The sequence below is a fragment of the Fundulus heteroclitus genome, chromosome 7 (assembly GCF_011125445.2).
Source record: "Fundulus heteroclitus isolate FHET01 chromosome 7, MU-UCD_Fhet_4.1, whole genome shotgun sequence".
In the NCBI taxonomy this organism is placed as follows: Eukaryota; Metazoa; Chordata; class Actinopteri; order Cyprinodontiformes; family Fundulidae; genus Fundulus; species Fundulus heteroclitus.
In genome coordinates this window covers 18016921-18037326 of record NC_046367.1, presented here as the reverse complement: position 1 = coordinate 18037326, position 20406 = coordinate 18016921, and the positions used below count along the sequence as shown (strand labels likewise).

The window sequence follows — 20406 nt, the reverse complement described above, 5'->3', positions numbered from 1 at the left end:
GTACTGCTGAGTGGGGGAAACAGTGACCTTAGGCCAGGGGGCGCCGTTGCCCCGGGCCGAACGCCCGCCCGTTGACGGGCTGGCGGGAACAGCGAAGTTGGTGGGAGGAGCAGGGGAGGGACTGTGGAAGCGTCGGCTCGCCAGATCGTCCAGGACGAGATCGGGGTCCGGTCGGTCCGGGTCCGAGTCGCTTCCGCTCTCGGAGCCGTATTCCCAGCTGGGTTGTGCTGAAGGTAAGGCGCTCTGGGTGACAGGGCTGCTGCCGTAGCAGGGCGCTGAAATCCTTGTTTGACTAAGATTGTCATCCCACAGCATACACGTTAAAAACACAAGGGACCGGACTAACTCCATGTGAACTTCTGGCAACTAAAACTAAATATTTCACCAGCTAATATGTTCACTACCTAAATAAAGAATAACACATTTAATTGCATGAGTAATATACCTGGTGAGCACGCCTTCATCTTCGCCGTAGCTGGAGCCGGTCCAGCTGCGCCGGCTGTCCTCGTGGCGCTCGGCCCGTTTCTTCCTCAGCGGAGCTGGCACGTAGCCCGACTGCTTGTCTTTGGTGGGCAGAAACTGGTTGAACTGGGCGCTGGCTTTAGGTTGGATGACCAGCGACCTGCGGTAGCTGAGGCTGTTCTTGTTGTCGGCCATCCTGAAGATGGAGTCGGCCTCGGTGTCACTGCAACAACCTGGACCAGGAAGCAGGACAGGATGAAGAACTGGTGTGAGACAGGAGGGGGGGAAAAGAAAAGAAGACAAACAAACCCAGGATGTAGAAACGAGTGAGGTTTGTGTTGTTTGTGTGTGTGTGTGCATGTGTGTGCATGTGGGTGTATTGTGTGTTTTGGAGTGACTTTGAAAGAGTAACTGGGGGGTGCAGGGTGGGGAACAGAGGCCTCCTCGTTTACAAGCTGCTGTGGACGGCTGTGGAATGTCTCACTGCCCCCAGTTACGCAAAACAACGTCTGGGCAGCACAAACCTCCACCGATGCATGCCAGAGAAATCAGTTTTACATTTGGGAGAATTTTCTGGTTTGATATAAAAAAAACAATCACTTTCAGAGACCTACCACTAGATGGCGATCCATGTTTGTTTTCACAAATGAGAGTCAACTTTCCAAGACAGTGGGTCTTCCCAGTTCACAAATATTTGGATTTCCAGATGGATGAATTGGATTTATAACAATCAGTCTGGAGTAGGGGTTCTGCAGCTTTTTAGAAAAAGATACCTCACTAAATATTAGGAGTTCCAACTTAATGCCATCCAAAGAGAGAGAGAGAGAGAGAGAGAGAGAGAGAGAGAGAGAGAGAGAGAGAGAGAGAGAGAGAGAGAGAGAGAGAGAGAGATAGAGAGAGAGAGAGAGAGATAGAGATAGATAGATGATAGATAGATAGATAGATAGATAGATAGATAGATAGATAGATAGATAGATAGATAGATAGATAGATAGATAGATAGATAGATAGAGAGAGAGATAGAGAGAGAGAGAGAGAGAGAGAAATTCAAAGAGGGAAAGACTTTCCATCGATTTAACCTAAATATCCAACATGGCCAATGCATATTTAAAACCCTTATGATAGCTACAGTTGTAAACTTTCTATTTGTACGTGTGGTAGTTAACGTCCCGATAAACAAAAACACAAACAAAATCTCTATTTACCAAGGTTGCAGAGGCGTACACTGCTATTTGACTGCAGCCTACTGTGAATGGTCAACGAGTACAGACTAAAGTGCTGAAAGTATGGTGCTCATAACATATTTTGGTCTACTTGGGTTTATGCATTCCACATTAGAGCTAGTTACTTTGTGAATACTTGATATCACTCCCACTAAAGATAGTCAGAGTACCATAAGGGTTAATTGGAACACAGTTGGAGAGCCGTGGGTCGAGACTGAATGATTACCTCTAGGATTTAGAGTGAAAGTCAGTGTAAATAACAAAAGCTTGTCAATTTTAACAGGAGAAAAAGACGAAAGATAAGAATGGATAAAACCGTGTTGAAATCTTCTACTGTACCCTCGCTGCTGCCTTTAAGAGTGGCTTCAGATGAGACGCTGTGGGGTCTTGAACCCAACGAGTCCAAACTGTCCAATGAGTCTTCCCTCCGGTGTCCACCACTTCCTCCTCCTCCACCACCTCTCAGATCGCAGATCTCTTCTCGCTCCGAGTACCAGCTGTCTCCAAAACCGCTGTCTCTAACGTTGGAGCCCTTCTGGCTTTTTGATTCCTGCAGAGCCTTTCATACATAAAAAAAGCACACAGTCAGTCACTTAAATAATAGGCTGCCAGTCATAATATTTAGCTCCCCTGTCATTGTCCACAGTCAACCGAGTTTTGTCACCAGAAGACACAAATCGAGCTGCAGTGTTTGGCCACTGAGACAGGAAATACATTTGGGGGAGTAAGGGCGAGGCTTTAAAACCTAACAGCAGTGTACCAACTATCAAGCATGTTGGTCATAGCATCAAGCTGTGGCGCTCTTTCACTCCCAGTGGTACCGGCACACTGCACAAAGCAAACAGGACAACGAACGAAGACAAGAGAAGCAACTTCAAAATCTTCAACTTCAATTCAAATAGCAAGGACGATTAAAACTTGGTGACAATGTGGATTTTTTATTTAATGATCCCAAACACACATCAAAAGTGTTTTGGGAACGGGCAAAGCAGGCTAACATTACACTTCCTCATAGACCGAGATGGTGCTCAGAAGAAAAAGTGAGTGAAACTTAAATAAGCAGCTGCTCTCCTGGCCAAGTCAAATGCTTTTCAGAAGGAAAGTTTCATGGTCAGAGTAGACAAAGACTATCTACAATGACAAGAAGGATGTTCGGACGAGTCAAGGTGAAGCATTAAAACCAAAGAACCCCGCATCCACCACCAGACATGGAGGCAGCGGCGTCACGGTGAGGGATCGATTCACCGCCTGGTGCAGTGCACAAAGACGACTAAATAAGGAAGAAGGATAACTACGTCCAACTAGGGCCGGACCATAATTCAGTAATGTGTATTGATCGATAGACGTCATAAATAGGGTCAATAAAAAGTAACAATAGAAGTTTTCCTTCCTTTTGTGTCATGTAGGTTAATACCTATCCTCCCAACCCAAATTAAGAAAGCAGACCCAGGAACACCTTGTCACCAAGCTCCGCCCCCTTCAAAGAGATCAGAAAGCACGCGTTCTTGTTGAAAACTTGCAGTTTTGGTAACCCAATAAAGGGTTGGGTTTGAATTCAGTGTTTGTGTGTGCTTAATGTAAAAATAGGTCATTAAGTAACAGCATAAAATGACCAGGGCTGCACCTGAGTACACATTTTGAATTTTTTGATAATTATCAATATCAATCAATATGATTCCCATTTTATCGATAGGCTTTTTTTCTATACCGCCCAGCCCTACATCCAACTTCAGCTTAAATTGACATTTTGACATTTTTAAAGAAATTTGGACACAATTTGGTGTTCAAACAGGACAACCACAAACCTACATGTAAACATTACCTACCACTTCCCAAACCCATATGAAAACTAAAAGTCGTTTTAGTGCCAGAAAAACACCGGATCTCAACTCTTGCGTTGACCAACTATATATTTGGTCAAATGCCAAATTAAAATTATGCCAGGACCTTGTTGGGAGACTTGGCTTCAATAATGTGTGATACTAAAGGACATACCTAAATACACACAGTCAGTCACACATTTAGATAGCATTGTGCAAGTGATAATATTTAGCCCCTTTTGTGTGACTAAAGGGAAGAAGATGTGCGAGATCACCCGGGTAGTAAAAAAACTAATTATTTCCTCCTCCCTGTCATCTCTGACAAAACAAACTTGATCCCCACACCCTTTAATGACGGTGTTTACTACAAGACAAAAATGTCACTGCACACAAACGCATCAAAAACCTCTTTGAACGCGAGGACACCAAACAAGACAAAACCTGTCGGACAATTTCAAAAGAAAGGCGGCTCTCAGATCTGTAATCTGATGAATCCTGCCAGACAACACGGGATCCTCAAATTAAGCCCAGCCAAACCCCAGAGCCACTAAACTTGGATTAACGTGGCTACATGTGCAAAATGCTCGCTAACCGACTGCTATTACCAAAAAAAAAAAAAAAAAAAATCCCTGGAGCAAGCTGGATTACAGGGGGCTCGCACAAAAGCTATAAATCCATGCGAAACGCAAAGTGCCAAGTTCAACACTGGCACGAGCAGGAGGGGAGGAACGGGATGCCTCTCTCTGGAGAAGAAGAGGCTATTTTAACAGGCCAGCTATGTGCGCCGCGTTGTAAACAAGATTAAAATAGCTGAGTCAAGGGATCAGGTTAGTTATGACTTAGCGCCGCGCTGGTTTTAGTGCCCCTGTGGCCGTCCTTCCACACATACTCCACATATCAGGGAGGATACACAAATATACCATGCAGAGGCTTTAATAGTCAAAACTCTAAGCTACTGTTACATGACAGCACGGCTAAGAAACCTCCCATAACCAGGTGGCTAGATTACCTCCTCCTAAAGGAATTTACCTTGTATAGTGCCGTGCCCAATAATCCCTCGAATGCCTTGAAATTTAGGTAAGGTCCATCGTAGAAACGGTCACTCTGAGCTCTTCTACCCAGCCAGTAAACGGTGATTAAAACCTAGAGACGAGAAAAGAGAGATTCCGGTCAGCATCGCGTCGGAGATCACCAGAGAACACAGTTTGGTGGACGATTGTTCTGCTCTGGTTTCCAGTCTCGTCCGGAAAACAACACTATTGTCTGTGCATGCGTTATAAAGCCGTACAGGTAAGCACACGACACTTTCTCCAACAAACATGCACACATCAACGGTCCCGTAAGGACCTGGCATTTTGAGGACAGGTTCAAAATACACATGGACAAAAGGGACATATGGGTACTGCGCGGCGAGTAGGAGGTTGACATTTCAAGTCACCTCAATAATCACTTTTCTTTCAATATAATACCCAAAACCCTGTTTTACAACGACTCCTCGCCACTGCTGCCAACATAAGTGTTCAATAATGCCTTGTGTCTGGTAGGCTAAAACAAAACACGTTGATTAACAGAGATCTGAATCAGCTGAAGTCGTTATCTTCGGGTCAAATCTTTACTGGAGGTCAGAAATTAACTCTAAACTCCCATCAGTGCACGTCTACCTCTAATCTGTCCTATAAATGTGGGTAAAAATGTCTTTTACCTTTTAATTTCTACATTTTTTTAAACACACTTATGCTTAACTGTTTGAATGAATGGTTGAAACTTTGATTTTTAAACATATGGGCAAAAATGGCTGCTGACATATGAGAAGAAAACAGGCAAACGGATTTAAAACGAACCTATTAAAGTGACGGAGATCCCCATATCTTTCGCACTCTATAAATCAGATTATATGATCTAAATTCTAACATGTTGCCCAAGAGGGGAAAGGAGGAAGAGAACGGCTGTTAAATCCTACCCCTTTTTTATCTAATCTTATATAAACAATACCACGTCGGTGCTGATTGTTGTGTGATTTTAGCCGGAGTTGTGCAATGAGTACGGCAGTGGTGTTGCATTATCAAAACTGCTTTTCTGTTTTACAACCGCAGAGACGCCGTTCCAGCCCATGGTTTTGAAATAACGACAAGTATTTAATTCTATGGCATTTGTTCATATCGATATAATTAACTTGATAAAATGATAAGGGATCATTGCTGTTGGCACATTCTGTTTTCTTTGGTTCCCCTCTTAATTTATATTAAGAGGGGAATATCAGTCAATATTTCCTACAGATTTATAAATAAATGGTGATTTTTAAAGGTTTGTTTGCTTCCCTAAGCTATAGCCCCTCTGTCATTTGTAAAGCATGTCAGATGTAATAGTAGAAGTAATTCACAGACCAAACGGATGATTTATGATTCAAAGCACTCACATTTTTCAGCCTCCTGTTTGTCTCTTGATGCCTGTGTGGGAAAAGAGCAGAGAAGAGAGATGTTTGTGTGTATAAGTGCAAATTACAATACAAGTACAGAGGGCATCGCAGGGAGCTTTATGCAAGCGGGACAGTGAAAGAGCTGGAAGCCGAGAGCACAATCCTGACTCCCGTCAGCCCTTTACTCCCCGCTCACACAGCAACACACAGAGAGAAAAACAAACATTATTTCTCAAATGGGAGGGAAAAACAATAACATCAAAGCAGAATCAGTCTTTTTTTTTATTTAACTGTCAAGTATTGAGCCAATTATTAAGAACTCGCCCTAAAACATTTCTTTGATTTTAAAGAGAGAGCCTTGATTCTCGTTTTAATGGCAATAACACTAAAAATAATAGAAAGCAAGGCTCTGCTGTGGGAGAAAGAACTTCCTGAGGAACAAGCTGAGCTCTTTCTTTTTTTTTTTTTTTTTCCTCTCTGTGGCTCAGCAGTCTGGCTCGGCTGTCCGTAAATCACTTTAAAAAAGGAAAACCTCGGTTCCTGCGCAGACAAACAAAACCCACACAGTGTCAACCTGGAAGCCCGGTTTCACTCTCACCTTTGTGCGCCTCTTGTACACCTGTCACTTAAGCTGACAGATGTGTAAGTATGTATGTCGCTGAAGAGCGATCGGCAGCAGCCATGCTTCTGCGTCCTGCGCATTCCAGATTTTATGCGGATGTGCTGATAATAACCAATTAGCTGGTGAAAAGTATGCGCTTGTAAGCCCGTAATCACAGCGCGATGTACAATTCAAATATCAACACCTTCAAATATGCTGATTGATAAATGCTTAGAACAACTCTATCCCTGCCAACAAGAAAAAAAAATCATTACTTCTGATTATTACTTTTTAAAAGTCATTCCAGCGATGCTTACACCGAGTGTTTCAGTAGGTGGCAGCTTCATATTTAACTTCTGAGCTAAAAAAGACCTTATTCTTATTGACAGGCTGGGATTTTCAAGTTTATAACCCAGTAACTATGATTTTATACGTTTTGAATTTAGATTTGCACTATATAAATAAAACAAATCTGTGATTACGCTCCATGGTGCATTTAGGATGCAGCAGTCTGTCACTGAAGGAGCTCTCCAGTTCGACAACAGCTTCATGTATGGGGTGGGAGACATGGTCTGACAGTGATGTTATTTTTGCAACAGTCCTTCTGTCTCCCAACATCTGCACTGGGTTGAAGGGGCATCCTAGAACAGAGCCGGCCTTTCTGATGAGCTTATCTAACCGCTTCCTCTCAGCGGTAGATAAGCTGCTGCTCCAACAAACCCCACTGTAGAAGATGGCCAAAGCAGCCACAGGCTCCAAGCACAGACGAAGAACACAAAGTATTTCAAGTGGTGGCTCATTGCTGTAACGTGCAGCCTCACACGCAAAAATCGATCTAGAAACGGGTCAAATATTTGCACCCCATTATAGAATTCTGAAAAATAAACTTGGGTTATGAATCAAAATCTTTTTGGCACGACTTCGTCGAGAAAAAGTAGCAGGTTTTAAGGAAAATAATTTCACTCGAGTGAGTTTAGGGGTAGTGTTACAGCTAGTGGCACGCGAGTTATTTATTGTGAAAAGAAAAGAAGGGATGAAATTAAACACCAGCAAATTCTCAAAGCAAAATCGATGCTGTAGCAACAGGATAATTATCCCAAACACACCTCAATCTCACTCCACAACATGCAAACTCTGGGAATGGACTTGAGCTGAGGTCACGGGAGACAAAGTTCACAGAACTGAAATACTTTTGCAATCAAAGTGAAGTGCAATATTCTAAGATGAAAAAAAAAAACACATTTACTAGTTGCTATATTTGCTATCGACTCCTACTGACCATACAATGTGCCTAAAATGTAAAATCGGACAGTTTCCTCCCTAATTACGTCAAAGTTGCAAAAATGGAAATTTAAGGAAAAAACAAATCTTTTGGAAATGACCGACAGATTCACATAAAGGATTTTCATACCATACAAAAGAGGGCTATAAATATATTCAAATATGAACATGGGGACGTGTGTACCGAACACAGTTTCACAACATTCTCAGTAATCTAATTAGATGTCGAACTCTGGTAGCGTCAATCACAATGCCCAACAAACTTTTTACTTTGTGGCTAAAGTTAGCCAACACCAACTCATCGTGCCCAGTAGCAATAATATAAACACTCTAAAATATCTATCTGTCCAACAGATGGAACAGAGCAAATACATGTAAAGATAAAAAAAAACATCATCTGTCTCTTTTATGAAGCAATAATTCTTGACAAAACTTTCACTGTTCTAACTTCCTGCAGCAGCAAGCTGCGCTGCAGTGCAGATATTAGTTTGTAGTTATTTGAGTTTGAGTCCAGCAGTGTTATTTTTAGTTATTTCTTGTTTCATAACAATGCTACTGCCAATATCTGTGTTTGTGAATACATGTAATTGTAAATTCAAATGTAATTCTTTGCATCTTCTTTATTATGTAAATGTAAGGTCCCTAGCCCCAAAGAGCCCCTGGCAGATATAATATTAATGTTAAAACTACAAGCTAGGGTGTTTAAAGTGTATTAACACGAACATAGCTATTAGAAACTATATTTATTTATCTGTTATTGAGGACCAAGGCTATTAATATCTAATTGTGTGCTTTTTGCCACCTAGTCATTGGAGAACAAGTACCACAACAGCTGCCTGGACTACATTTTGGCTCTGTACCAACAACACTTGCTGAGGTCGTTTCTAGCAAACTGCCAAGTTGTTGGGAACTTTCTCTGTTGGCTGTAAAGTTCAGTTTTTCCCCCTGAAAACAGCTGTGTAGTGTCAAAGAGAGAAATATAGTCAAGTGGTGGAGATTACAGCTAAAAACTGGACTCTGTAGAGTACCGAATTCTTTGTTTTTCTCACTAAAGGGAATGTTGTGTATTTATATGGAAAACTTTTTCTCTTAAGTGAGTGAAATTGCCGTGATTACTGCGCTGCAACCTTCCACCACTGGTGGCATTTCAGTGGATGGGAAGCAGATCCCCTTTCCCAGCAGCGTGCGTCATCACACACCAGGAGTTTCTAACATTGGAATTTGCTAGCAGTGAAAATATAAGTAAACGTTTTTTGTTGTTGTTGTTGTGCACTGCACAAATTTATAGGCACCGTGAAAAGTGGCAGAAAAAAAAAAGCACGTTCTTGTGTTTCTTGGAAAACAGTTGCATAGCCTGAGATTATAGCGGGAACAGCCACAACCAAAGAAGAAAAAAAAAAAGAAGAGTTAGGCTTGAAAGTAACCAAAGATTTATGGTCATGTATTGGTAATAGAAACAACTCAGCAGAGGGTTAGACAAAAAGAGCTGTTTTTCACGTCCCTGGTGCCTGAGGACTTGCAGAAGTTAGAATCAGCTGAGTTCTCGCATGATGAAGCAAAATCATTGGGAGAAAAAAACATCAGGAGTCGGATACAAAGACCGTACAAAGCGTACAGCTCATAAAACGTATCCTCTGACACAGGACCAAGTAGCAAAACAGCAGAAAGTTCTCATGTTCACACTTACGCCCATTAACCGTTTTATTGGGTACACCTTGCTTTTACTGAGTTGGACCCCCTTTTTCCTACGCAACTGTCTTAACCAGCCATGGCATAGATTCAGCAAGATGTCGGGAATATTAGTCTGTGATTTTGGTCCATACCGACATGATAATACATCAATTTTTGCAGATAGACGTGAGTCTCCTTTTGCATTTTGTACAGTTGCCATGTTCACGAAAAAAAGATTAAGATAATTTGAGCTTTGCGACATCAACAAGACATTTTAGTCCACAGGACTGCTGCTCACTGGATATTTTATATATCCAGTGAACTTATCCTAAATTGGAATGATTGCGCAGACATTCACAGCGGCACCACACAAACCAAAGTTTAATGGCTTTCCCCCCGAAGCCATCACAGCAGAGAGTCTGGCATCAGAGAAGAAAAAGCTAAATTAAGATCATCGCAAACTACACATGGCAAGCTATGAATGATCAAATCTGACTTACATTTCCCACATCCTTTAAATCTTTTTCATGAGAGGGAATGAAAGTGTGTTTTTAACAACTCACAAATTAAACATAAATGCAAAAAAGGAAGTGAAGAAACATGGGCTGCTATTCAAATTTTAGACAAACGACTTCCAAACTGATCTACTCCTTCCTTCCTTCCTCTGTGTCGTGACCACAGGTGAAAAGATGCGCTGAGATCTACAGTGTGATTAGCAATATATGCAGGTGAAACCTGTACATGGTCTGAAACTGAAACCGCCTTAAAAACAGCAACATACCAGCAAACCTGCTCGGCTTTATCGACAACATCACAAAGATAGGTAAAACCCCTTCCGAAGAAATTACTAAAAGCGCATACCTTAGAAATGAAAATCTTTGGCTCTTTCACAGCGCGTCCCACCACACTAGCAAACTTTATCAGATCCTTTTTTTTTTTTTTCCCTTCCAAGTCATAAAACTCTGTGGGTTGAAGCGAGCATCCAGACAATATTAAGAGTACTAAAAAAAAACAACACTCAGCTTAATTAGTGGAATCAGCTGTGGTTGCGACAGTGTTGGACATCATTGTGTCGCGCTTTCCTGAGACACAGCAGCCTCTGTGAGCGAGGACCAGGGCGAGGCTGGCTCCAGTCAACGACAGAGTACAAACATAACCCTTGTGCGGGTCCTGTACAGCAGGGGCCGCAAGCAGCAGAGCAAGAAACTCTCAGCATCGCTCCTTGTTCGGTTTAACAGTCGCACAGAGAGTGATGGCAGCGTCATGTATATATAAAACCATGAAACCATGCACAGTGCCAGCTAAGTGAACCACACCCTCAATACCGACAAACAAGGCCCGACTCTCTGTTCCTTTTATGGACTTGTGAACTTATGAAACGTCAAACCTTAACTACTAATTTAAAAAAAAATTGGTACAATATACATTCAACCTTAAATCATTTCTGTACAGCCTGGAAAACTTTCAGGGGGGAAGCAACATGTTCCTTGAGGTAGTTCCAACATTTGGTCTGTAGCCAAATAAAACCATTGCATAATTCAACCACACAGCAGCGTCTCTCCTCGCCTCTGTTCTGCAGAGGATGTCCTTGAATTTCCTGAATGGTAAAACAAAAACCCTGACATAGCAGCCGATCTTAAGCAGTTTCTTTTTGCTGTTTGCGAGGGCAGTCACATCTTGTCAATAATTTGCTCAATCAAACAGGGAAAAACACAGAGACTTTGGACCCCTCTCTGCTGGGGGTTTGTTTTCCAAGTATCAGGGGTCAATAAGCAGAAGCCTTGGTTTCTTACTCGATTAACGCAGATATGTGTAAATATATTCTAATACATATAACAGTACTGCATCCAAATGGTTACAAACATACAGCATATAGGCTGTGAGTGAAATATTGAATTTCAGGCCCCTTTCAAGCAGAAATCAACTATTTCTAAGAACTTTCAATTCAGACAAGAATCAACAGTCAACCTATTTTTTAAATGTCTGTGAAAGAAAGATTTTCACCGGCAGCAATGCGTTTTGCGTTAGCTGGTTGCTAGTAGGCAACCTGCTAACACGCAAGCTAGCTACCAGTAAGAATCTACCTTAATTTCAATTTAATTTTTTTATTTTTTATAAAAATTTTCCTAGTTGTCAACATACTTTATAAACACAACTTTGAGTGCTATTTAGACTACATATCTGACAATTTCATGTCTGTTTTCCAGAATATTTTAATCAGAGCAGAGTTAGCACATGTAACACATGTTCTATCGTCCGCATTCAAAATGGGCATTTTTAAATTTAAAAAATAAAATAAAAACTTTCCAATAGGCAAATATCAGATTTAAGGCTTCAAAAAAGTCTTTACATTTTAGGCTGGAGGGAGTTGGATCACAAACGTAACTATACAATTCTGGTTGATGAGAACTGTAATAAGGTTATATAAGATGATCCCTTAGATTCTCAGAAGAACTAGCTACCTTTTCGCTTGTAAGACTTTACATCCACCGCTGTAAAAATGAAAAACTCCTTAATGGCTCATCAAAAAATGCCGTAGTTCTTTGACACTGTATTGCCAAGAAGACTGAGGTTCCAGTAGCTGACACAGTAAGCCAAGCCAGAGTTCCTCAGCTGCTACAGCATACAGTATCTGCAAATGTAATAAGTCACAATAAACTTTTTCTGGGTTCTAGTGGCTTTTATTTAAAGTAGAGAGAAGACAGATTGGACTGAGAGAGTCAAGATTTGATGCAAAGAACCACAAGCCACTTCTCATGCCTTGCCTAGTTGAGACAAGGCCTTCCAGCCCCATAAAATCCTGTTTCTCCTTTATATTAGGAGAGTTTTAGTCCCAGTTGTGTAGCCTATTAGGTGTTATTCTCAAAATAAAACTAAGAGTCAAGAGCCAGTGGGTGGTGTCGAATTCCACTAAATATGTTTGAATTCAATGACTCATCTGGAAAGGAGGATGGAGCATTTCCTGTGCAGATGACGACAAAAAGTGGCAGTGTAGGTTTAAATGAATCACAGTCTCCTGTGATGCATTCAATCCAGTTTGGTCAGGGTTTTCAACAAAGCTGCTATATTTGATTGGTAATGTTTATTACAATCTTTATTTGATGCAGAGTCCTCTAGGACAGTAACCTCGTTTTAATCAGGGAGTGTCACAATCACAAGAATTTGTGAAGCTGCTATATAAATTTGATACTGACTGAGCTGTTGATTGCAAAAGGTCTTTATCAGGACAATGGTTGCACAATACAAAGAAATACAGGCACAGCAAGCGTTACGTCAATACTACAGCTTCTACACTGCTCAAAGGTCAGGGAAGATATTCAATATACTTTTATGGGTGTCGTAACAGAGTGTCGCAGGAATTCAACTGTGCTCTCAGCCCATGTTGTGTCAGTCAATATCCGACTCCAGCGTTGTATCACAAGACAATGATATGCAAGACCAATCATCTAAAAGTCAATGAGGATTGTGTTTCACCAGAACATCACTGAATCTAGTTTAAAACCAGAGCTGCCGCAATCACACTTTTTGAATAAATCAGCTAATTTAACAAGTAATCAAGAAGTTGTTTGGTCAACAAAAGGCCAAAGAATACAAATTAGTCTTTCATAATTCCTGAAAAAGCCTCATAAGTTTGTTTTGTCTGTCTGTTGATGATCCAAATGATCATATCTGCAACAACATTTGATGTAACTGAATATAAAAATGTTGCCAAGCGATGTGAGCAATATCAAGTGATCTTCAGCTCAATGAGCTCTAACTGGCTGGATGAAACTCAAAAGTCTAATGTATTTTTCCCATCAGTGAATGCTCTATAACCAAGTGCTAACATCTCTACAACATCTCTACAGTGTTAAAGCTGGTACAAAACAATTAATCCAAGTTCGCAATTGGAGCTAAAAAAGTTTACTCCATTTTCTACAATCTGTCAAGACACGTTTGTTGTCAATTTGTGCTGGTACTTAGAGAGAGCAAGACCATAGCAGATAATAGGAAGGCTAAATGTACGATATAAAAATTACCAAAATGTATCTATTTGGGATATCAACCTCTTTATGGCATGGAAAACGCTGGGTTTGGAAATCTTATATGATCAATATTCTCTTGGGAATACGCACAGGCTGACGTTAGCAGTTAGTAATGCTAACCACGTTAATTATCCTGATTGCCAAAATAAGCTAGAGCCCCTCTAATCTCACAAACATTCTGACATACACTACTGTTTAAAAGTTTGGGGTAACTTAGAAATGTCATTATACCTTTAATAAAATAAACCACTATTTTCTTCAATTAAGATAACATTTAATTAATCAGAAGTTAAGTCTTTACATTGTCAGTGTGGTATTTTATCTATAATGGAGCACAGTGATCAGTTCTCAACCCTACTGAAATGTTGTGGGAGCAGCTGGACCGTATGGTGCATAAGTTAAGGTAAGTTCATTTCTATAGCACTTTTCAATAACAAGACATTCAAAGTGCTGCGCATAAGAAGTGCCCATCAAGCCAATCTAGTTTGTGGTAGGTGCTTCAGGAAGCAAGAGGGGGACATTTCCTTACATCACCCCAACAAACTGACAGCGAGAATGTCACAGGTCTGAAAGGCTGTAATTACTGCAAAAGCAGGATTCTTTGATGAAAGCAAAGTTTGAAAGAAAAATGTTATTTCAAGTATAAATCATTATTTCTAACCTTAACTATATTTTCTATTCATTTCACAACTCATTTGATTAGTAAAATGGATGTTTGTTGGGAAATCATGGCGTGTTTTTGGTGACCCCAAACCTTTGAGCTACAGTGTAGCTTCTGCTTCTAATATCAATGATCGCTCATGACCGGATAAACATATTTTGAAAGTTGTTCATCATAGCTCTTAAAGAGAAATCAAGATTGGCTAAAATCCTTATCGGCGGATAAAAACCTTTCTCCAAATTAAAATTCTTTCATCTGTATTACTAACATGAACCCTAATTTTCTGGTGATGTGCTCGATCGTACGGCGTGACTTCGATTTGTAATATCAACCAGTTAACCAGTTTAATTGCTTTAGATTCTCATGGGTCGATTCAACTAAAAAGATAACTTACGGAGTGAAATATTCAGATGAGATAAAATAGTGAGACGGAAAAAAAAGATGAAAGGGAATGTAAACTGAATAACACCCACATTTCTGTAGAAACAAAGAGCGACAGAGCTGAGCAACGCACCTGTCAGACTGGGTTTAAGGGAGTGGAAGTTGGACAAACACCAGGGGTAAAGACAGCTGATAGAGACAACTTTCTCTCTCTCTTCCCCTCCGGAGCTAATTTGCCTAGACTCTGATAAGCTCCGCGGCAATAAAGCCATTGGCTGCACGTCTGCAGCCTTGTTTGGCGTTTTCAACTCATGTTACCTCTTTGTGCGCCGTGTCCCTTTTGACTGCAGCGGCGTAATTATGCCTTTAGACCCAGATGTCTCATCTATAGCCATTCTTAGAAGAAGAAAGAAGGAAAAAAAATGCCAACAAAGAGCATGAGTAGCTTCGGGTTCAGTTACTGAGCGTGATGCTGTCCGGCAGCAACAATGTCCACATTCCTGTATGAAAGAGCAACTAAACCCAACCCAACTTTAAATGCCACACACAAACAAACACAGGTGTGCTCGACAGGATCGTATGTAGGAGCAGAATGTACCAATAAGCTATTAAAAGCTACTCTGCAGAGAGCGCTGATACCATTCCAATCAGTCCAGTTTGTGACCCCCCCCCCCCCCCTCAAGTACTAAGAATAGAACATGGTGAGGTCCCTCCAAAGACCTCTTGGCTGCAGGATATTCAAAACAATGCTCACTTTTTTCTCCATCTGGGTTCACCTACTGATACTAGCCGCCATGGACAGGAATTATAATTTTTCACTTTTATACTCAGCGTACTTTACGGCCAATATCCTGTGAAAGCGTTACACAACAGAGCACAGCGCCCAGCGCTTCAAAGGGTCATCTTCACATTTACGACCCTGATTCAGACATTTAGCGAGTGTCGTTTGCAGTGGGGCGAGGGTGTGTCTCGGTAAAGGACAGGCAGATTTGTTTATTTAGAGTCCATATTTCAGTGTGCGCACAGTACATCCTACTCGTCAGCGCGCACACGTACACATTACATGTCGAAATTCAACGGCGCAATTATGCGGCCAAGTCAAGCGTGACCTGTCTGACCGAAAATACAAAAAAAAAAGGTACCAGTGAAGAAAAGCCACTAGTTTTGGTCCCTTTAACGACTTTGTCAGCCGATAACTGGGTCCGACTCTCCGCTGCTAAAGCAAGTGTTGTTGCTCTGTTTATGCTTGCACAGCAAAATACTGTACAAACCGTTTATCTCAGCAAACAGACTGAAAGCTGGAGAAGAACCCAACAGGTTGGTCCACATGCCTCTCTGACAGGCGGGGTAACTGAAAACAAAAACCAACGCCTGAAACGGAAATTAAAACAGGCCTGATGAGGAATCCAAGCAGCATTTTTGTCTGATCAAACTGGATCCTTTTAAACGCACCTGCGAGTTGTGTTTTCACTCAGATCCCTGCTCTCGCCTATTAAAAACCATGCCATTTTAAACCAACACATGCACGCTGGATATAGCGCGGGCGTCTTCTGAATACAGCTGGAAACAGACTTTACACGAGGAAACGCGCGCTCTGTGACACTTCGGTGTGGAACGTATGAGTGCAGTGAAAGACTTTGAATGAGGTTCTCCTCAATCAAAGTGAAAATTATACCCCGAGGTCTGCAGGCGTAGAGCAAGTCAGCCCGATTCACAGTGTCAGCACATTGCAGAGCTCACAAGATCCAAACTTACTTGACTGTCACTCTCGTGGACAAGTCCTGAAGGTCCCCGGGGTGGAAGAGCTGCGCCTCCTTTAGTCCGAGCTTCCCGCAGGCCTTGAGGAAGACGTTAAGGTTGTCCTGGACAGAGAACAAAGCAGGGATGATTGCTGGACCCCTCGCTCAAACAAAAAGAAAAAAAAAGAAAACAGAAATCCCTGACAGGGAGCAGCGCACAACTGATTGCTTCCAAAGTTCAGGTCACCGCAGGGAACAGGAGTGGGCAGGGAGGAGCGTGTGAGTGCAGCAAATAAGAAGTGACCCGGGAGCACAGCGCACTCACAGAGGCAGATGAAAGAAGGGGGGGGGGGGGGGCGGGGGCTGCCTGACAGGAGCTGAGTGACACAGGCGCAGCCACCTGTGGGATGGATTCAGGGCTGGGACCGAACCAAAGCAGGAAGAGTGACATCAGAGCCTTGCAATAGTCCCACCCAACCTGCCATGCAAGTGCAAAAGTGACGCACACAACCGCACATGGCCTTGCTGCTCCAGCCTCATCTTCTTCCTCCTTCTTCTTCTTCTTCTTCTCACACCCAGAAACTGCCAAGCCTCATTTTTTTGCTTCTCACTCAAAACATACCTGAGGAGTATTTTGGAGACATTCAGTTGCTACCAAACACGAGGTCGGGTGACAGAGGCAAATATTTCCCTGCGGCTATTCATGAGAACGTGGGAGTGCGAGGGACGGGTTTCTCTTCCGCTACGGCGTGCCAGTCACGTCGCGTAAAAGAAAAGTTATGTCTGAGTGCAGGAGCTGCACAGAGTACGAGACGTGCTATAAATGTGCGTCTTCGACAAACCTTTCCACCGCAGAAGCACCGCTGCTTTTGAGGGGTAGGATTTTTCCAGCAGATGTTCCAATTGGGGAAAAGCGCAGCTTTACGAAGGAGTTTTTAATGCGATCACACATGGCTACGGCATCGGCTGGAATAATTAGGGGTTGGATGGTTCTATATTTTTATGTCGCACATGCTTATTAGTAACTGGTCAGAGAAAGGTCTAACCTCCCCGATACTGGCGCGCTGATTGATGCCCCGGCAACAAGCTGGAGCTATTCATAGCATACCGAGGCGCTCTGCGGGCCATGGATCGGTGCTGCTGTTGCCACCTGTTCCATGGAGGAAACTGTGTCATCCTGAACGCATCATGGCTTTGTTCAGTCTACCCTACCTTTCTGTTGATTTGATGACAAAAAAAAAAAAAGGTATTAAAGTACGTTGGATATTTATAAGGTTTTTAGCCACTAATACGAATGCTGTGTGGTTTCTCAGGCCCCTACCAAACCCATCGTTTGTTCTCGTTACATGCCTCTCCCGTATATTTTAAATTTATGACCCTGTCACCGAGTACAGCCTGTCCATGAGCCACAAATAACAAAAGGACACATGACAGTGAGCTAACTGACGAGAAAGTACAACTCCATTAACTTTCTTTAAAATGTTTACACATCCCTCAATACCTTCAGTACTTAAACATTTGATAAATGACTTAGCCGACAGAGACGATTAGTCTTCAGTGAACTACGACTCTGCTACACTTGAATTACTGGAAAAAGAGCCAGCTACCAGAATTAAAGGCAAGCGCAGTTTTAAATCCTTTTTGGTTTCATAGTTTTTTCCCCCACATAGCATTCCTACGGTGGTCGTATTTCAGGTAGCAAATTAGATTAGTGTTTTTTTTAAACAACACATTTACATTGTGATACTAATATGAGATTTTAAATCCCTGACGTTTTCACTCAATGCCGCGACAATTATACCTACCATACAAAGTGAAACATTGAGCTGGTCAAAATAAAAACAACAACACTAAAACAAAAACTAAAAGCTTTTTCAAAACCGTGTCCTTTACTCTAAACTTAAGCTCTTTTTATACCAAAAAAATATATAAATATAAAAAACAAATGCATTTAGAGAATGTGGTGGGGAAAAAAACTACTTCAGATGCCACATTTATTCACACGTCTACAAAGACTATGGAATAGATATCTTGAAATGTATTTTTTTAATTCACATAAGTTTAAATCAGTGTTAATGAAAGCTTTCAATTAGTAATAACCTATATGTGATTTGCTATTTTACGGTGTATAAATAGGAAATCACAGCAGTCCCTTTCTGTCAGGATGCTCTTCACAATGGAAAACCAACAACACAACATGGCAGCCAGGTAAGGCAGATGTTTGTAGATCCTCATCGGTCTCAAAAATTACAAAATATCTGGTGCTTGCCTAAACTTGCCCATTTGTTTTGCACTCTTCGGTTATTGATCAGCATGTTTGCTAGCACTCACACAGGAGGGTTAAAGTGTCTACATTGTACGGGCGCATGTTATGACGTTTCCGGATGGAACGAATACAGAACTGCAATGAAGAGTGCGATCGTGGGTGCGTACAAGTCTCCATGAGAACCATAAGACGACATCTACGTACAAGGGAGGGATATCTTTCTGTCCAATATCACAAACACAAACCAGCGGAGTACGCTCAGTGCTATGGGGACTTTAACTGGAATCGTTTGCTTTAGTCAGACGAGACTAGAAGTGAGCTTTCTTTTCTCCAACGACATGTCAGCTGGTCCGGCATGAGAGAGGACGACATTTGGTAAAAGCCCGTGATGCTCATCGCTGGGTATAGTGGAGGCTCGGGGATGATGTGGGCCGGATTCTTTTCCCAGGCCTCTTTGAATCTTGTAAGATTGCATGTTATAATAAACTTCTCAACAGTATTTTAATTGTAAACAAATGGCAGCTTCTGTAACTCAACTAAGACCCTCCACCCCAGACCTAAATCCAATAGAAAACCTGTGCAAAAACCCACAGAAACACACAACATTGAAGAGCCAAGGGAAGTTTAACTATGTTGTGCTAAGACAGGTGGATGTTTATGAGCGCGCTGCACAGCTTCCAGCTCTACAGACAATGAAAGTATGTGGAATATGAGAAAAACAGTTACTGTGGTTTTGAAAGCAAAATGTTTTGTTCCATTCTTCCTTGAGTACAGGATTTTAACTGCTTCCTTTTGTCCTTATGGACCTGCCAACAATCTGCTGTGTTTATTGACAATGGATTGCAGTTCTTCCTGTTGCTTGTAATCAGCCATTGTGTTTAAATGCAGCCTCGAATGACTCCTGTTTAAAAATGTCAAGCAGTACCACAGTGAAAAGAAGAACAAAAGAAAACATTCTGCAGATTAAAATATGATTGCTATTGTCCAAAGTAAACATTTGAAATGAGAGTTCAATACACAAATGTATCTGAGCCTGTGTTAAATACAGAACCAACTCTTTTTTTTAAAAGGACCACAAATCTTAAAGCTGGTAGCCAGACTTTCCCATCAGATCAAACTCTTTTTAAATATAGTTTGTCACCTACATCACATGGCCTGTTTTTTCTATTTGTCTTGTGGTTTTGTGGAACCACAGGACATAGAGGTGTTTTTGTGTAAATAAACATAAAGTCTCCCCTCTCAAAAAATGGCATCCCTCTTGTGACGTCACAAAAGACAGATTCCAACTGATTTAAGTTATTCTGAGTTCATTTATTAGTACAGTTTCTATTCAGTTCTTTATTTTGCACATTTTTAATTAATTCCTGTTGCTCTGCGGTCAGAAAGAGACCAACAGCAGTTAAAGTTATGACAGAGAGTGATGTCCTCATTACTGTTCTACGGCAATATCCCTCAACGCTTAGTGGTTGTTGGAATCAAAGTCTGGTTTAAACTTAAATAAAGTTGAACCCCTTGCAACTCAAATGCTACAGAATTTATGTCAAAACTGGTCAAACATCTCTCATTTGCCATAGTGCTTACCAATACTAGCTGATCAGGTGGTTACTTGTGCATCGTATGTTGTCATGACCCAAACACACACATCGAGGAATTAGCGTGTTTTTCTTTTTTGTGCTTTTCATAAAATGGATTTAATAAAAGTCTGCAGTGGATGTTCATACTTCCTTGAATATCTGTGTTGTTTTTTTTGTCAGTGTACCTCTGTTAATGAAAGAATAGAAGCTTTAAGCCTTGACATTTAGGAAACTACCCCTAAATGGAAATTATCAGAAGCGTAAACTAATAAAATTTAATTAAAGA

The 20406-nt window shown here is 41.4% G+C and overlaps 1 protein-coding gene across 20 annotated transcripts in view; it reads right to left on the bottom strand.

The window, feature by feature from the left end:
• The window catches only part of lmo7a (LIM domain 7a), a 73633-nt gene that overhangs the window by 31040 nt on the left and 22187 nt on the right, over window positions 1-20406 (bottom strand). For 18 of the 20 annotated variants that reach the window (XM_036139090.1, XM_036139088.1, XM_036139086.1 and 15 more), the window contains 5 exons: window positions 16297-16403; window positions 5922-5952; window positions 4535-4648; window positions 2025-2244; window positions 446-725 (listed from right to left, as the gene is read on the bottom strand). In XM_036139090.1, coding sequence (XP_035994983.1) covers window positions 446-725; window positions 2025-2244; window positions 4535-4648; window positions 5922-5952; window positions 16297-16403 — 752 coding nt within the window. The remainder of the gene's footprint in view (window positions 1-445; window positions 726-2024; window positions 2245-4534; window positions 4649-5921; window positions 5953-16296; window positions 16404-20406) is intronic. The other 2 variants (XM_036139075.1, XM_036139081.1) reach the window with 1 other exon arrangement.